General features: G+C 44.9%; 1 protein-coding gene across 2 annotated transcripts in view; it reads right to left on the bottom strand.

Annotated features, from left to right (window-relative positions):
• DDAH1 (dimethylarginine dimethylaminohydrolase 1) overlaps positions 1-19,123 on the bottom strand; it is a 293,268-nt gene that overhangs the window by 149,217 nt on the left and 124,928 nt on the right. Inside the window, exon 1 of one of the 2 annotated variants that reach the window (XM_002715885.5) lies at positions 14,063-14,512. The exons of the other annotated variant lie outside the window; for it this stretch is intronic. Within the exon in view, the coding sequence (XP_002715931.3) occupies positions 14,063-14,365 (303 nt within the window). The 5' untranslated portion in view covers positions 14,366-14,512. Of the gene's footprint in view, positions 1-14,062; positions 14,513-19,123 lie in introns of those variants that run through there. 2 annotated transcript variants of the gene reach the window in all.

Raw genomic sequence — 19,123 nt, 5'->3', positions numbered from 1 at the left:
GATTAACCCACCACTAAACATTCACACACTTGTCAGAATGAACCCAGTCTAAACATCCGATCAAATGTCTCATTTTTAATGGGCATCATCACCAGCAAGTATTGCTGAAATGGGTTATGTGGGGGAGAAAATAAAATTTTTTTTAGCCCTTCGTACAAAAAGCCTGGATTTCCACTTGTCTGGTGTCACAAAGTGTCAAGAAAAGAGTGAAACCGAGATTTTCAAGGTCACATCTAGGCCTTTAGGGAGTTATCTGAAAATGACATGAGAGTTATTATGATGTTTTATCATATTTTGTATTTGGATGCATGTTTAAGTTGTCTGAACTCAAAAATATACCCAAGTTTCTATCCCCATTCCAAGCATATCCGGGGCCAGCTCCTGATGTGGGAGCCCCGGGGGCTCCTGGTGACAGTGTAGGTAGGTCTCAGCCTCCACTGACAGTTTCTGGGAGGAAGCCACTGCTTCCAGCTAGGAAAAGGCTCGGATTGTGATGTGCCATCACTCAGTCTACCTGAGAATGACTGCAAAAGGTTCAAGCTCCAATAGGAAACCATGATTTCCTACCCCACCTCCCCCCTTTTCTGAGAAGCAGAGAGACAGACAAAGCTCCTATCTGCTGGCTAATACCCCAAATGCCCACAATGGCCAGGACTGTGCCACACCAAAACAGGAAACTGGTAATTTAACCTAGGTCTATTGTTTGGGTGGCAGGGACACAACTGCTTGAACAGTCACCTACAAACCCCTCCAAGGGTGTACATTGGCTGGAAGCTGGAATCAGAAGCCAGAGCTGGGATTTGAACCCAGGCACTCTTAGGTGGGGCATGGTCATCTTAACCAGTGTCTTAACTGCTATGTCAAATGCTTGCCTCTGTCTTCCTATCTTATCAATGTGATCATCCCCCTAACTGATTTAGAAAATGGCACCAGGGGAGGAAAGGTAGACTAGGCTTCTAGCAAATGGTGAAGTTGACAAACTTCCTGCTCCTCATGGTCTCCAAATGCATTTAGCAGGTCATAGGGAATGAGAGACTAATACCACTCTGCTAAATCAACAGGGGTCTAAACAGGTGGGAAATCAAGTTAGGAGTCATCTCTAGTGAGTGGAAATCAAATGTCACTTGACATGTATAGGAAACAATGCTGATATTTATTAACTTACTGAATTCAAGAAGTAAAGAGACAGAGTGAGATGGAAAGACAGAGAGTTCCAATCTGTTGACTAACTCCCCAAATGCCCACAATAGTTGGTGCTGGGCCAGGTCAAACCTAGGGGCCAGGATCTCTCAAGTGAGTGCACAGAACCAACTATTTGAGTCATAATCTGCTAACTCTCAGAGTGCACATTAGCAGAAACCTGTAAATGGAGACAGAGCTAGGACCTGAACCCAGCCATTCTAGTATGGGATATGGGCATTCTGACTGGTGGCTTAACTATTGGGCTAAACTACCCACCCTAAAGGTTTAGATTTTTGCCATGATTGTCAGAGTCTCACTAACCAACAGGCATGGCCCTTGAGAACTTCTACAAAGATAAGTGGTGCAATCTGGTTGAACAGGAATGCAATGAATTCTCACTTTAAAAATAAAGCCATGGGGCCGGTGCCGCAGCTCACTAGGCTAATCCTCCGCCTAGCGGCGCCGGCACACCGGGTTCTAGTCCCGGTCGGGGCGCCGGATTCTGTCCCGGTTGCCCCTCTTCCAGGCCAGCTCTCTGCTGTGGCCAGGGAGTGCAGTGGAGGATGGCCCAGGAGCTTGGGCCCTGCACCCCATGGGAGACCAGGAAAAGCACCTGGCTCCTGGCTCCTGCCATTGGATCAGCGTGGTGCACCGGCCGCAGCGCACCGGCCGCGGCGGCCATTGGAGGGTGAACCAACGGCAAAGGAAGACCTTTCTCTCTGTCTCTCTCTCTCACTGTCCGCTCTGCCTGTCAAAAAAAAAAAAAAAAAAAAAAAAAGTTTCGTAAACATGAAAAAAAAAAAAAATAAAGCCATGGGCCCGGCACTGTGGCATAGCAGGTAAAGCCACTACCTGCAGTGCTGGCATCCCAAATGGGTACCAGTTCAAGTCCCAGCTGCTCCACTTACAATCCAGGTCCCTGTTAATGCACCTGAGAAAGCCAAGGAAGATGGTCCAAGTTCTTGGGCCCCTGTACCCATGTGGGAAGACCTAGGAAGAATCTCCTGGCTTCTGGCTTTGCATCAGCCCAGCTCTGGCCATTGAAGCCATTTGTGGAGTGACCCAGCTGATGGAAGCTCTTTCTTTGTCTCTTCCTCTCTCTAACTCTACCTTTCAAATAAATAAATGTTTTAAAAAATCTATTATTTACCTAATCAGTACAAACACAAATGTATACAGATGAAACACATTTCATGAAATCATTCTTACCCTTACTATGTTGTAGTATACTGATATTTTCTATTGATTCTGAAACAATAAAATCGGAAGATCAGGTCATGATCCATTAAAATGATTTCATGACCCACCAGTGTGTGGAGAGCAGCAAGTGGGAAAAATAAACAATACCAAAAAACCATATCCTGAAGCTGTTATCTGTTCCCATTAAACTGTTTCTATGTTTGGGGTGGGCTGGAGAGACTTGGTGATTAGGGAAGCACAGAATCTTAGGTTTGGTTTGAGAGCAACAGAGAAAAATGAAGAAACCAGTGATTTTTCTGACTGGTATCCCTCATCCTCCAATCCTAGGTTTTTAGAGGCAGGCAGCTGGAAAACCAGGGACCTGATGCAGGACTAAGATGGCACAGAGAAAAGTAGAAAACATCCAAAGTAAGAGCAAACAAAAGAAAATACTCAATTTAAATTCCTCCATGTAAAACTCTTGAGCCAGAAAATATGATAACATCATAAATGGTATAAAATATGACCTGAAGTTATATTATTCACATTTCCTGAAATGATGGTTCCCTTATGACTTAAAAAAAGAAAAATTAAGAGAATTAAGAGAATAAAATGTGTTTTTCCTCTAATATTATTGTGCAACTGCATCAAATGAAGTCATTAATTTCAGCATTTGGAATAGTTTCAGGCTGAAAATGTCTACAAGCATATCTCCACATTTTCAAAAAAATAATTATCTCTCTATCTTACTAGACTAAGCATCTCACTGTTTGGACAGCTAACTATAGAAAGGTTACATTTAAACAGGTGTCTTTTAACTTTTTTTATCTTTGCTCATGCAGTTTCAGAAGACAAAAGTCAAGATCTGGGAAATAAAACTAAAGGTTTGGCATTAGATATAGGATCCAGGGGGAGCTTTATGTGGTTCAGCAGGTCAAGCCACTACTGGGGATGCTCACATCTCACCTGGGAGTGCTGGCTGGAGTCTAGGCTCATGTACATGGAGTTCCTGGCTTCTGGCTTCAGCCTGGCCCAGCCCCAGCTGTTATGGTTATTTGGGGAACAAACCAGCAGATGGAAGAGATTTCTTTCTCTATGTCTTTCAAATAAATTGAGTCTTTCCTTTTTTTTTTTTTTTTGAAAATGTATTTCTTTATTTGAAAGGCAGAGTTACAGAAAAGCATAGTCAGAAAAAGAGAGGGGGAGAGAGGGAGTGGGGAGATGGGGAGAGAGGGAGAGAGAGAGGGTTTCCATCCACTGGTTCATTCCCCAAGTGGCCACAAGGGCTGATCCAAAACCAGGAGCCAAGAGTTTCCTCTGGGTCTCCTACACAGGTGCAGGGGCCCAAGGATTTCAGCCATCTTCCTGCTTTCACTCTTTTTTCTTTTTAAAGACAGGATTAACAGGGCCAGCACTGTGGCACAGGAGGTAAAGCTGCCGCCTGCTGTGCCAGCATCCCATATAGGTGCTGGTTCGAGTTCCAGCTGCTCCACTTCCAATCCAGCTCTCTGCTATGGCTTGGGAAAGCAGTGGAAGATGGCCCAAGTCCTTGGGCCCCTGCACCCATGTGGAAGACCCAGAGGAAGCTCCTGGCTCCTGGCTTCGGATTGGCTCTTGCAGCCACTTTGGGGAGTGAACCAGTGGCTAGAAGACTTCCCGCCCCCCCATCTCTGCTTCTCTGTATCTCTGCCTTTCAAATAAAGAAATCTTAAAAATAAATAAAGACAGGATTCTCATGGGAAAGTCACAACTTCCACCACATACCTTGCAACCACTGCTCTGCATTTCTTCAGCCCATTGACTCCCATTTGCCACAGAAACATCAACTGTATGACACTGATGAAAGTGGTCTGTGATGGTAGAAATTATGTGAGTCTGTGGATCTAATGCTATTTCAGTGGCTTTTATTTAACTTCTTTTATGGGAAAAATTACTTACTGCTATAAATGGTTGAGTAAGCAGAGCCTCGGAAACAGATTTAACAAATCCAACTTCATCACATAATGGATTATCATTAGCAAGGCATGAGTTTATATGATCTGTTAATTAAGTAGAACAAATATAATGTCTTGGGTTGATAAAATCCAAGATGTTTTACTCATCAAACTCCAATCCATCTCTTCAATGTACTTACCTTCATCTCCCCATTGTCCCCCACCTCTTTATACCTTTCTAAACCCACACTTTCCAAGCCAACACAACCCATGCACCAAAAGAACAAACTGGGAAGATTATTAGGCCTCAATATCACTGCAAACATAAACATCAGTGTCTCTCAATCCCTAAAACAGTGCAGTACCCCCCACTGTGCTGTTTCCTGCCGTGTGTACAGCATTCAGCCCACGGTTACATGCATGTTTAGTTTAGGCTGCATTTGATTCATATATTACTGTGAGATTCAATGCTGAATATTCCCCAGATAGAGAGATCTGTGAGTACAGAACACATTTCAACAGCAAATACAGATTACTTTTTTTTTCACTTGCTACCGACACAAGTAATGATATATATATAACTGTATACTACAGGGATCAGCTTTGCCCGATACATTCTAATGTGACAACTTACAGACCTATAAGGAAAAATGACTGCCCAACAAAGAATACACTAATAATTTATAGAACCAAGTAAAAGTGCCTTGCCAGAAGCTAAATGACAAACTCAAGAAACAAGTCTCAGACTTGAAGGAGATTTCAGTCCACCTTAGTGTAGCTACACTACACTATTCCCACCAAAGTGTGCTAATCAGGAATCCTGTAAGGGGTGTCAGATACTTATGGAGCATGTGGTTAAGAGAAAAGAGGGCCCCTAGGTGGCCAAGTTCCCCGATCCCGAAATAAGAAATGCAGGTACGGATGTGTTTCTCTTGGCAAACCTGGTATCAAGGATCTGAAATATCAAGAGCTCTGAGGGGACAGCAGGAATTTTTGGAACCCCACATCGCTCCCAATATGAATGAAGTTAATTGTCACAGGACTATCACTCTTGTCCTATCTCATCATGTTCTGTGTATCTGGAAGGCTGCCCCCCTCTGAATCCCCTAATTAATTCTCCCTCAATGATCATTCCTTCTTGGGATCACTGATGGGGGTCAGATACACTCCTGGAGCTTGCACAGCTACCAGACAGAGCTTGAAATAGGACCTGTGCCCTCTTCTGCCAGGGCAATAGAGATGTCAAATTCACCTATATTCCACCAGCACCAAACATAGAGTCTATCACATAATATACACTTGATGAATGCATAATTATATATGGATGATACAACTTCCTGTCTCTTCACTTTTTTTTTTTAAGATTTATTTATTTAGAAGCAGAGTTATAGAGAGGCAGAGGCAGAGGCAGAGAGAGAGAGGTCTTCCATCTGCTGGTTCACTCTCTAAATGGCTCCAATATCCAGAGTTGGGCTGATCCAAAGCCAGGAGCCTGGAGCTTCTTCCAGGTCTCCCACATGGGTTCAGGGGCCCAAGGACTTGGCCCATCCTCTGTGGCTTTCCCAGGCACATTAGCAGGGAGCTTAATCAGAAGTAGAGCAGCAGGGACTCAAAACGGTGCCTATATGGGATGCTGGCACTGCAGGGGGAGGATTTACCCATTGTACCACAGCTCCATGCCCTGTATCTCCATTTCAAAGGCAGAGTAGCAATTATGGTACTCGTAATTAATTACAACAACATACAAATTAGAAAACTGTAATATTTCCTAAACAAAATAAGAACAAAGAAATCAAGGCAAAATTATTTTTATGAAGGCAAAGAGCTATTTACTTACACATATTCAAATCAAACAACACACTGATACATATATCATCACTGGAATGAGAATTTACCCCTATGTGTGCCCAGCTGCAAAAGCAACTAAAATCTTGTATTTCCTTTTCCAACCTAAACTGAGTCAGGTTCTTGCCCACATTGATTTGCTGGGCAAAATCAAACTAACCCTGCAACACGTTGTATTTTTATCTTCACACTCTGCTGTGCTGACTTCTCTTGTCATACTTGCTCGGATGATCTAGACACTTAGAAGCCAGGGTATAAAGTCTGGTGATTTATTCCTTTCCATGTGATGTTACTGCTCCTTCAGCACTCGGCTTCAGGAAGACGATGGACATTATTAAATTATTTGACAATGACAAAGTGAACTAGGATGGCATTATGTGCATACATTTTTTAATGGGATTTGCTGTGTGCTATTACTCCTGCTTGTCCATTCGGATGAAAAGTGCCTGTTTATGAAATGAGCCTGTGGACTCTGACAGATTTAATACCTAATATCAGCTAGGGAAAGCAATGGAAGCTAACTTCAAAGGTCAGGTGAGCATTCTGATGGAACATCAGGGGATTCAGTTACAGTAAATAAAAATTTACAGACTGCCTGGGGTAGACAATGCACTAAGCCCTCTCTCTCTCACTTAGGTGTTATTTTATCTTTAATTACTATCCCCTTGAAAAGGGGGTATGAACACTATGACATATCCAAATCTCCAGTCAGAAATGAGGCTTGGGGCTTGCACTGTGGCACAGTAGGCTAAGCCACTGCCTGTGACGCCATCGCCCCATTTGGGCAGTGGTTCAAGTCCCCAATGCTTCACTTCAATCCAGCTCCCTACTAATGTACCTGGGAAAGCAGAGGATGGCCTGAGTGCCTGAGCCCCTGCTACCACCAATGTGGGAGACCTAAATGAAGCTCCTGCCTCCAGGCTTTGACCTGGCCCAGCCCTGGCTGTTGTGGCTATTTGCAGGGTGAACCAGTGGATGGAAGCTCTTTCTCTTTCTGTCTCTCTAACTGTCTTTCAAATAAATATATAAATCCTAAAAAAAAAAAAAGTGAGGCTTTCTGAACTGGTTAGAGATTTTAACAGCAAAAGCCCCCCCGCCAAATAATAACCAACACTCATTTTTTTAAACATCCATCTCCAAATTTTTGTGTAAGTAGTAAGATGCCACGAATAATTTACTTAGGACAAAGGCAGTGGAAAGTAAATATGTTTGTTCCAGAGTCTTAAGTAGATTTTTCTGTGGTTGTGGTTTATGGTAATGGATGGATACCTACCATTATGCAATAAAGCTAATTTCAAAGAAATCTGAGCTCACCAAGAATTCAAATACATGCAAGAGCAATTTTCTAGCATATTTGAATTACAAGGAATCCAGCCCTGCTTTCCTTGTCTTCTAATGATTCTCTAATGATTCTAAGAACCTCCATAGAAAGCTCATTTTCAGCTAATAGTATCTAATGGAAGTCATCCCTACTCATCATTCTGTTCTTTTATTTTCAAGGCCTTCGAGATCAACTGCACAGGAATAGATTGCATTATTAGATGCATCCCAGTCTCTGAGAGACATCAATTTCCAAACGTTATTGCCAAGGCCATGCCAAAGAGTTGAAAAGAAATACCCTAAAAAAGGAGCGTTTGTTCTGATGACTTATCCAGAGCAGTTAACCTGCTGCCATGTGAAGAGACTACAGTGTGCTCACTTTCCATCTTGGTGAGAGGCAGAGTTATTTCTAATTATACTTTAAGGCCGTTTTCTCAGCTGAAGTTAAACAAAAGTTGAGAAAATGTATGCACTTTGAAAAGCAATCATCCACTCTGCTGGTAAATCACACACAATTTAATACAAATTCTGCCTGGGCAATTTAGGGGGTTCATGTAAATGACTGATTACTATTTTCTAACTAACAGGAAAACAAGTTACTCTCATTGGTGAGAGAAGGGAAGTAAAAAATATTCATTTAATGTCCCAGTTAGACCATATATCGTTAATGTGTAAAATGGGACCTAGATACTTACTCTATATCTGTTTGATGTTCTGTTAGGATTAACCACAGACTGGTGACAAGCCCTTCAAACAAAAATGACCTTCATGTTTTCACGAAAATGTCATTTCTGCAACTTATTAACCAGGTGTGACTTGGGACAAGCGAGTTCCCTTCTGTTACGTGGGCCTAGGTTTCTTACGATTTTGTACGATTTACACACAGTCAGCAACTAGGCATTGGGGCCAGCACTGTGGTACAGGGTTTAAGATGCTGCTTGGGATCCTCACATCACTTATCAGACATTGGTTTGAGTCCCAGCTGCTCCATTTCTTATCCAGCTTCCTGTTAGTGTGCCTGAGAAGACAGTGGATGATGGCCCAAGTGATTGGGGCCCTGCCACCCATGGGAGAGGCCCATATGGAGTTCCTTGCTCCTGGCTTCAGGCAAGCCCACACCTGGCTTTTGCAGCCATTTGGGGAGTAGACCAGAAGATGGAAGATCCTCTTTCTCTCTTTGTCTCTCCCTGTCACTCTGCCTGTTAAATAAATAATTATATAAATCTTTAAAAAAAAAAACTCTACATATTTGTTTACTCTGCTATTAGACATGATCTTGATGTTCACCTTGGCTCTGGGACATAACTGTGCTTTTTCCTAACTAGAGAATAAACTCAGGACCAAAATATGTAGATCCTAACGGTTAAGTTCCCTAATATAAGGAGAATGCCTATCCCCAAATACACTGCCCACCTCTTCTATTTATACCCACATCCCCTCACTTGATACCTAATTCTACTTCTGGGATTTATTACCTGCCTTGTGCTACGCACCGCCTTCTTCCTAAAGAGGTCTCCGAAAATGCAAATGCTCAAGGAAAGTAATTATAACTATTATCACTTTGTGATAATGTGCTTGTGTGGTTTTGCTCCTGAATAGAATTATCTCACACACTAATTCTTGGTATCTGGAAAAGGATAAAATTGCTTTTAAAGAGGGACCAAAGGGCACAGGATATGTTCCACAATGTTGCTTAAATAAGCTGTGCCAGTTAATCATTCACTAGGCACTAAGAACCTTGCAGGAGGAAACTAAAGAAAATGGTGTAAGTAATTGCCTCTAAGGAGGGGATCTGGGCAGCCCTGTGTAGGGGCGAGGCTGGTGTTGCGGTGCAAAGGGTTAAGCTGCTGCTTGGGATGCCCAAATCCCATTGGGACACCTGCGTCCCATATTAGAGCGCTGGTTCAAGTTCCAGCTGCTACGTTCTGATGCACCTTCCTGCTAATACATCCTGGGAGGCAGTAGATCATTGCCCAAATACTTGCGCCCCTGCCAACCACGTGAGAGACCGGAGAATTCCTAGCTCCTGGCTTCAGCCTGGCCCAGTCAGAGCTGTTGTGGCCACTTGGGGAATGAACCAGTGGAAAATGTATCTTTTTCTGTCTCTGTCACTTGGTGTTACAAATAGATGAAAATAAACATTAAAAAAAAAAAAAAAGAATGGTCGTAGAAGGTAAGACTGTGTACTCTCTTGCACATTTTGCATTTGGTCCTGCTGCCATGTATTATGTCTCAAAAAGTTTAATTAAAAAAAAAAAAACTTCATCTTCACACCTTGCCACTTGTACTAAACCAAATTTTAGGTAATTTTCACAGGATGGGACATTTAGAAGTTGATTTTTCTCCCTAAAACGTTAAATTGGATTCACTTAAAATATGATAGGCTTGGGGCTGGTGCTGTGGCATAGCGGGTAAAGCCGCTGCCTGCAGTGCCGGAATCCCATATGGGTACAGGTTTGAGACCTGGCTGCTCTACTTCTGATCCAGCTCTCTGCTATGGCCTGGGAAAGCAGTAGAAGATGGCCCAAGTGCTTGGGCCCCTGCACCCACGTGGGTGACCTGGAAGAAGTTCCTGGTTCCTGGCTTTGGATCGGCTCAGCTGCAGCCATTCTAGCCATCTGGGGAGTGAACCAGCAGGTGTAAGACTTCGCTCTCTGCCTCTGCCTCTCTGTAACTCTACCTTTCAAATAAATAAATAAATAAATCTTTTTTAAAAAATATGATATGCTCTTCCAGGATGATTTGTCTGTAAAGTATTAAACACATTAAAAACGCTCATAGTTCTGAAGATAGTCATTAGGCAATTAACATTATTTACTGACTCTCTGTATACATACTCCTTCTCTAAAATGTCAGCTTCCTGCACACACAAGCCTGTGTTTTATTAATCTCTGAAGGCTCCACTGAGGCAAACATTGGCTTTCACAGGAGCACTTCCTTGAGTTCAGTTCTCAGTCCCTTCTCCAAAGAAAAAAAGTCAATAAATACAACATCTTTGAATAAAAAGGAATTTCTAAAAATTTGCATAAAAAGAAACAAAATAACAAGATACAGCTACAGGGAGAGGGAGAGGAAGAGAGAAACAAATCATATGTACTTCTAGTAAAACTTCTGGGACTTAATTGGTTGGAAATGTTTTCAAAACACCAAGTTTGTCATAAGAAAGAACTGAGATTGACCTGGAACCATGGAGACATCTGCTCAATAAAATCCTTGCTATGCACCCATTTTGTGCAAGGTCTTGGGGATAAATGCTGAACAATGCAGACATGATCCCTGTCCTGACAGTTTACATAATAGTGGGGCATACGGAAAGATCAATCAGCAATTATCATATAGTATGATAAATATCATAGGAGAGAACTGACCAATTCCATTCCTGGAAAGCCAATATCTAACATCAGAGGGTGGAATTATGACTTTGAAGTCCTGAAAATCTGAGTTCAAATGCCAGTTTCACCAGCTCCACTCTATATTCTTGGCCAATGTATTTACTCTATCTAAGCCACAACTCCAGCATTAAAATAGAAACAATGACAATGTTTCACTCAAAGAGTTTGTGTAAGCATTAATAAAATGCAAGTCCTACATCAGGCACAGTGTGTGGCAGATGGCAAGCTCTCATCAATGTTAGCTAATAATGCTAATGATGCTGGTAAGCCGAGGACTGAAACGTGTATAGGAACAGGCAGGTACAAAAGAAGCAGAGGAGAAGGAAGCAGCTTGTCCCAGACAAAGGAAAAACGTGCCTAGAAAAGCAATAATAAAGTGATCTTGAGACAAGTGTTGGGAGGTGCGTATGGTCGGGTCAGGGATGCAGCTGACGCTAGAAGGGCAAGCTGAGCCCAGGTTTATGGAAGCTCAATGGGGCCCTTCAAGAGGCGCAAGATCAGATTTGAGTTTTCAAAAGGTCAGCTTGGCTACAGTGTGGGGATAGAATGAAGAGTAATGGGTCTGGAGTTGGGGAAGGCAGTGATGATCTTTTTAAGATAATTTCTTGGCTGTGATGGTTTTTCAGAGTTAGGAAGAAAGATATATATGTAACAATCCAATGAAAGCCCTGAAGTAACTACCAGCTCATCTGCTTTAGCTAATGGGCATTCATTCATTCATTCATTCAACAAACATTGACACCTGCTAAGGCAGAGAGCTGGTGTTGTGAGAGATTTCCAAAAGCATTACCCTGCTCTCTAACAGCAACCTGTCCAACATGGACTGCCCATATTCCTCTCCCCGGCAGGCAGACCTGCTACCCTGGTGACCCAGATCATGTGCAATGGCAAGAGTGTCCCTGAGAGAGACCATACACCAGCAGGAGACCCAAACCAGAGGACAGTGTCACAGAAAAGATTAGGATGGAGCCGAAAACGCGAGATGACTCTCCTCTGCCTCTTTTCAAGCAAACATCACTAATGGGAAGCAAGCTACACATTAGTGTCTGTGTGTGAGAAGGGCTGAAGAAAATGGGAATTTATGTGTGAGTGAGTGAGGGCAGATTTGTTGAAGCAGACCTGCATCTACACATCAAAAGTCTTGCCCAAATCCAACAACCTTGTTAGATCAGGTCAGCCCTCTCCCTAGAGCAGCTTAGGGGAATCTCCCTGCATCAGGGAGGCTAACAGGTCCAATAACACTGTGCTGATAAAGTTCTGGGAGAAATTTCATGAATTTTATGCCCAGAAAGCTTTCCACCCGGCAGCATCCCAGAAGAGGGTAGGGAGGGTGGGAGAGGACAAATGGTGGGTCCATAGCTATAATAACTCCAGTCTAAAAGCAGACGAGATGCCCACCTGCTATGTCAGGTGTATTCTTTTCATTAAGCTTCACTAGCATGCTCTCTGATGCCTGAAATTCTTTTCTTGTAGGAAGAGAAAAACCTCTGATCAGCCATCTCCTGTAACACAACTACATTAGTGGATGGCTGACACCTCTTTTTCAAGGAGTAAATTCTTCCATAACCCAAGTGAATAGTCAATGCTGATTAAATATCTTGTCCTATTAACTTCAGGTGGATTCACAGATTAATTGCAATTTGCAGTAGGTATTGTAATGCCCATCTTATAGCTGAGAAAACTGAGGCAAGAGACACTTCCTCAAAGTCACACAATCAGGAAGTAGTGGAACTGAGACACAGTCTAATGTTCTCATCCACTGCGCTATCCAACATGGGGCAGTGGACCAAGGGGGCTGGTATCACAACTAAACCAGTTTAAAATGTACACCTGAAAATCTAGGTAGAAAACAAAGATCACAGCACGCTTGGTATCATGAAGGCCAAAGCTTGGAAGTTTTTATTGTAGGAATAAAATGAGTAAGTACGGCAACAGTCTCTTGGGAGCACACTGGACTACCCTGGTCGAATGAGCACCATTCTCAAACGATTTTCAAGCCACAACTCTACCATATGGCCTAGAACACCTCTGAATGTATTCGAATGGATTTCCTTCCTTAGCAGTTTAAAATGGGTAGCAGAGGAGATAAAGGGGCGAAGAAATTGATGAGATCTGAAAGACTTTTGGTTTTTGGTTAAAGTAGGAGTTAAAAAAAAAAGCAATTATCTCAGTGAGAAACAAATGGAATACGCTTATTCTCAGACTACGTGGGTTCCACCAGCCACACAGCAGAGCACGTGTGGGACCAGCACATAATCATCATAAGCTCTATGAGGCATTTTAACACTTCGGAGTGGACTAAAAACAAAATGGGGAGGGGAAGTGCGGAAAAAGCCCAAGACCTCCAGACAGGAAAGAAACCACCTGCTTCTTGAAATGCCGCTGAATGCCACTAGCAGTCTTGGGCCCGGCTCTTAAAGGGGAGTGAGAAGATTCCCAAGCCAGATGGCACTTTCAAATCCACCCTCACTGTCATTCCCCACTAACCTACATTGTGTTTAAAGTAATCACAGCCATTCTCACAAACCGCAACATTTAAAAGTGGTCATTGCCCCCTGCGGACACAAAAAGCTCTTTGAATGGCAGCGAGTTTTAAAAAAAAAAAAGAATATGAATTATTAAATTTGTAGAACAAATTTGGTCTCTAAACCAACACACACCCCCAGCATCCCACAGAGAGTACAGCGCCTCAGACATGGCCCATTCATGCGCACACATTCGGCACCGCTCGCCAGCCACACACTCGGCAAATTCGGTCGCACGCAAATTGTCTCCACCACTGAAAAGTGAGTCGGGACGCCCCCCCCCCGGGTCGGTGGGGCCGACACCCCATTAATTCATCCGGCACCAGGCAGGACTTGGGGGGCTTCAGTGTCACCGACTGGCGCTGTCCCTGGAGGGACGCCAAGGCTCACTCGCCCCGCTCCCCAGGGACACTGAGACTGGCACCTTGCTTGTGCCGGGTATTTACAAATAAAAACGCTTGCGAGATGGCTTCCTCAGCCCACCCACCTGCCGAGTCCGCACCGCACTCTGCCGGATCGCCTCGAAGGCGCTGACTGCTCTCCCAGACTCGCTCTCACACACACACCCTCGCCCCGCAATGGGAAGTTGTGAACTAGCCCGGGGCCCCGTTCCGCGAGTCCGCGTTGCCCGAGGCCCCGGCGCGCGCCCCCGGCCGCGCCCCTCGCGTCGCCGGCCGGCAGTTACCTCCTTCCTCCGGCTCGGCGCCCCGGGGCGGGTGATGAGGGCCGTCTCCTCACACACCACGGCCACGTCCTCCACGAACACGCAGTCCGGGAGGCTCTCGTCTGCCGGCAGCTCCACCACCTGCAGCCCCAGCTTACTGCCCAGCACGCCCACGTAGAGCTGGTGCTGCCGCTCAGCGCGGGCGAAATCCACCTCCTCGCCCTTGGCGCGCCTCAGCGCGTGCTGGCTGAGGGACTCGGGCAGCGCCCGCACCACGGCGTGGGTAGCCCGGCCGAAAGCGGCGGGGTGGCCGAGCCCGGCCATGGCTCCGGGAGGCGGCGGGGCGCGGCGGCAGGGTCGGTGGCGGGTAGCGTGCGCGGAGCCTGCGAGCGCCCGGCGGCTCCCCTTGGCAGCGGATGAATGTGGTGCAGAAGGCGCCCGGCTCGCGCCCGGAGCCCTGCCCGCGCCACTGAGCATGCCCAGAGCTCCGGGCGCCGGCCCGCGCGCAACCCGCGCGCCCACTCCGGCGCTCCCAGGTTTTGCGGCCGCGCGGGCTGGAGTTGTAGTCTTGAGCACCGCGTGAGGCGTGGGGCTTGGGAAAGCCGCCGAGAAAGCGGTGCGGGCCGGTGGTATACTCGGGTGGGGACACCTCGGCGAGAAGTACCGCCGCCCTGCACCTGATGGTGTATTGACGGCAGGTGCACGCCTCACACCGTCCCCCAGCACGGACCTGGGCAGCACGCTGTGGGCTGCATAGAGAGAAGGAAGGGCTTCGAGGTCAAGAAGCGAGACATGGGACAGTTCTTTCGTGCATAAGTATGTGGGTCTCTTTCCTGGCTGAGCATCTAGTCCTTGCGTGGAAAATAGAAACCATCAGGTCCTAGTCTCCCAGGCTCATAGCCTCCCTCCTCTAGTTTAGAGTTCCCTTGCTTTGCTTGTACGGAAACTAACTCACTAAATTGAGGAAGAGGTGCAGCTGAGAGAGGGAGGCTACGACACGGGGGGGACCTGTGGTGTCCAGCATCAGCATCCGAGGCACTGTAGAGCGGCTTAGTTTCCGGGGAGGGAAAAGTCTTGTAATATTTATCCACAAAAGGATTGGCCTGCACCTCACCTCCTGACCACCAAGAAGCCCTTGAGGAGCTTCTTTTTCCAGGAATCCTGGGCCCTGTGCAAAAACGAACATGATGCATTTATGGCATCATCAGAATTCTCTGAGGGACACCATCTCCATGACCAAACAAGGGAAGACCAAGAGCACTACAACCAACCAGGAACCTGAACATGAAAACACCTCTCAGCCCCAATCTCCCTCCTCCATATGGAATGCCAACAGGGCAGGCGGAGGCTTAGCCTACTATGACACAGTGCCACTCCCGCCACTCCCCTCCCCCATTTCAATCTGAAAGAACCTTAACCCCGGGATGGAGCCTGGGAATTAAGTAGGGCAGTTGCTCTGCTCCTTGCTCTGTGCCCTGCGGTAAATATCTACTTTATTCTACCCCGGTGTCAGTAACTGGCTTGCCGTGCATTCGGCGAGTACATCCTGTTTTGCGGGTTCTATAGCAATCCCTCCAACCAGTTTTGAGGATGCTCTGTAACGCTCTCCTGTGTCCAGATTGTCAAACATACAGTACCATCCTGCAGCTTCCTGGTGTGAGAATCTGTCTTCCCAGTCAAGTCCACATTACCTGGACTTTCTCCTACCTTACTGGAGACTCAAGATTGTGAAAAGAATGCATTTCTTCCAATCCCTGAAAGGGAGGAAGAATCCAACAGAGGAAAATAGACACATAGAAATGCACAGTGTTTCCAGGACAGTGAGTTCTTAGGAACAATGTGATTCGGGCGTGTTTGGCTGCAGAGCCTCCAGGGATAGGGTGGCAGGAGCAAGCCTGTGACAGTTAGTCGCCTTGGGTGCTGTTTGGCACAGAGCCCCAATGAGCTCCTTGACCTCCGGAAACAAGGTTTCCAACTTCCCCGGCCATCCACTCACTGGGATTCAGACTCCTGTGGGGAATTTCAGAGAATTTCTCCTGCCCATCACAATGGCACTGACACCATTTTCCCTTCTACTAATAGCACATTAAAAGTAATCTGTGAGCTGCATTGTTTTTAAGAGGAAGATTTTCAAAAATCTGGTTGAAACTTCAAAATAATCTTAGGTAATAACTTTCTTCGTGTTGTGTAATGCACGTCTAATTGAAAGATTGGGTCAGTGAACATAAGATTAGAATGAGAACTTTAGAAACCCTTTTATCAGGAGCAGGCGCTGTGGCTTACTTAGTAGGCTAAGCCTTCGCTTGTGGCACTGGCATCCCATACGGGCGCCGGTCGTGTCCCTGCTCTTTCTCCCATCCAGCTCTCTGCTGATGCTCCTGGAAAAGCAGTGGAGGATGGCCCAAGTGCTTAGGCCCTTGCACCTGTGTGGGAGACCAGAAAGAAGCTCCTGGCTCCTTGCTCCAGGCTTTGGATCAGCCCACCTCTGGCCATTGTGGCCATTTGGGGGAATAAACCAGTGGATGGAATACCTTTCTCTCTGTCTCTCTGTCTCTGTCTGTCTGTCTGTCTCTCTCTCTGGAACTCTGCCTCTCAAATAAGTAAATAAATATTAAAAAAAAAAAAGATGAGAAAAGAAAAAAAACCTTATCTTACTGCCCAGCAAATGCTCTTGAATCTCAGCTAAAACATCTGTGGTAGACATTGGTCTCTAGGTGAACATTTTAAACTTTGCTTACTTACAAAGGCTCTTCCACTTTTGAAGAGCTATAATGGTTTAAAAATTCATTTTGAACTTAAATCCCATTGGTTCCCATTCTGCCTTCTAGAAGTATCTGAAGTATTCTAAAATTCTCTCACAAAGCTGTATCCACATAGCTGAAGAGTTCTGATCTGTAAGCTACTTGACACCACCTGGCACCCTCCACCCTGACCCTCTTAAGTCCTGGAGCCTGAACCACCAAAAAGTAACTAGTGATTTGGTTTGGAAGTCCCTTCAGCATTCTAATCACCTTCCTTTAGATACACACCAATTTGCCTGTATCCTTTTTAACTCCTTTCATCCGAGAAAGAAACAGTTCTTCCTGTGTGGTCTGACTACAGCAGCACCTTTGTTCCGAGTGCTAGGCTTCTATTAACACAAGACTATTCTCCAGACCCTTGGGTGATCTAGTGCCAAGGCCCAGGTCACAACCTTCTTGTTGAAATTTATATCCCAGCTTTTCGCAAACCTGCATTTCTATGTTTGGGTCTATCTGGATATCATACAATGGTTGTCCCAGCAGAACCCAGAGAAGATGCATTCTGCTCTCTCTCCTCCTTTGCAAAAATGAAGACTGTTAAGTGATGGACAGCTCTAGCCCTGACCTTGGAAAGTGAAACCAAAACTAAAATAAACCTTTAAAACTTATGATGGGGCTCAAAGGATGATACTCCTAAAATATGACACATTTTGGCATGCTGAGCACTATTATGTAAACAGAAAGGTTGCTCTGGAATTCTCCTTATCCGCACTAAGACCTGGACCAAAAGAATATGGCTGCCCTCCATCCCCACCCTTAAATCTTGTTCTCTGTCTCTAGAGCAGACTGGGGACTGTCACTACCCATGGATAGAGCTCCTTTTCAAGATAGTCTTGGTTCCTTGGGTGTAGTCAAATACCAAAGAGGCTTTTTATAAACCAATTTCTACCTCTGGGACCATTTATTTGTCTAGTAATCACTGGAAAACTCTCAAAATTGTCTATTGTCTATTGTATATTTTCATCCCCTATAGAAAAGGGGGCCCATATGTTTTTGAGTAATGCTAAATGGGTGGGTTATCACAATGCAGTGACTTTTCCCTTTATGGATGTCAATAAATTTGCATGCTTTTGCTCCTATTTCATCTTTATCTGTTATTCCAGAGACCCTTAAGAGGGCAAAGGAATAAAATTCTCCTTGCCTCATATACATACTAGGTTCTACTTCTAAAGAAAAACCCTCAGGGGACCCAGGCTGTCCTACTGGCACCAGTTTGATGTCAGAAATCACTTGCTTGTATCCTCAGATAGAGGATTCCCACTAATGTTACAGGTAAAAGTGGACCCATGTGCTCAGGTTGCCCAAGTTAAAACATAGTATTTCATTCTCCGCTTACCTAACATTGAAGCCCCATTCACTTCCACTTGGACACCACCTAGAAGCCTTTGTCCATGCTTGTGTCTTGTTGGAGCCTGAAGGCTTTACACTGGCCAGTGCTCTGAGCCTACTATGAATAACCAATTAAAACCTGAAAGAGGAGTGAGTGTTTGGCACAGTGATTAAGCCCCTGCTACAAGATGCTTGGGTACAAATCCTAGCTCTGCTCTCCCTTCCAGCTTCCTGCTAATGCACACCTTGGAAGGCAAAAGTAGTTGGCTCCCTGCTACCCACCTAAAAGACCTGGATTGAGCTCCTGGCTCCTGGTTTCAGCCTAGCCTAGCACTGACTGTTGTGAGCATTTGGTGAGTGAATCAGAAGATGAGAGGTCTGTCTGTGTTTCTTTCTCAAATAAATAAAATTCATAAAACAAAACAACAACAACAAAAAACCAGAGTCACCCTATAAATTTGATGTTAGCCATATCTTTCCATACTGAGGTTGAATAGGTAATTTTGTAGTTATTCCTGTTAAATATTATCTACTTCATTCTCACTTGTCTTGTTTTGATTCTGCCATCTTGTGCATTATTTATTACTTCTAGTTTGTGCCATCTGAAATATGATAAGCATGCCTTCTGTCTCCTCTAAGCAGTTGTCAAGAAGTGTTAGAGTGTGTATATTGGTGAGAGGAGTAATGAAAACACGAAATCCAGTAAATTATAGCTTACATGCCGTCATGCTTCAATAACGAAAGACTATTTTTAAGGAAAATAAACCTTTATTGAGTTTTCACCAGAAATATTTACTGTAAATTCCCATGACACAGACCATGTTATGCAGTTCAGAACAATATAAAAAGCATGATAACATCATCCTTGACTTCAAAGAGAATGCAGTCTCTAGAAAGCAAGACATCCAGAACTGGAGCCATGGTAAGTGTACCTGAGAGGGAGAGATAGCAA

Source organism: Oryctolagus cuniculus, chromosome 7 (assembly GCF_964237555.1).
Source record: "Oryctolagus cuniculus chromosome 7, mOryCun1.1, whole genome shotgun sequence".
Lineage (NCBI taxonomy): Eukaryota > Metazoa > Chordata > Mammalia > Lagomorpha > Leporidae > Oryctolagus > Oryctolagus cuniculus.
This window is presented reverse-complemented; position numbering and strand designations above follow the sequence as displayed.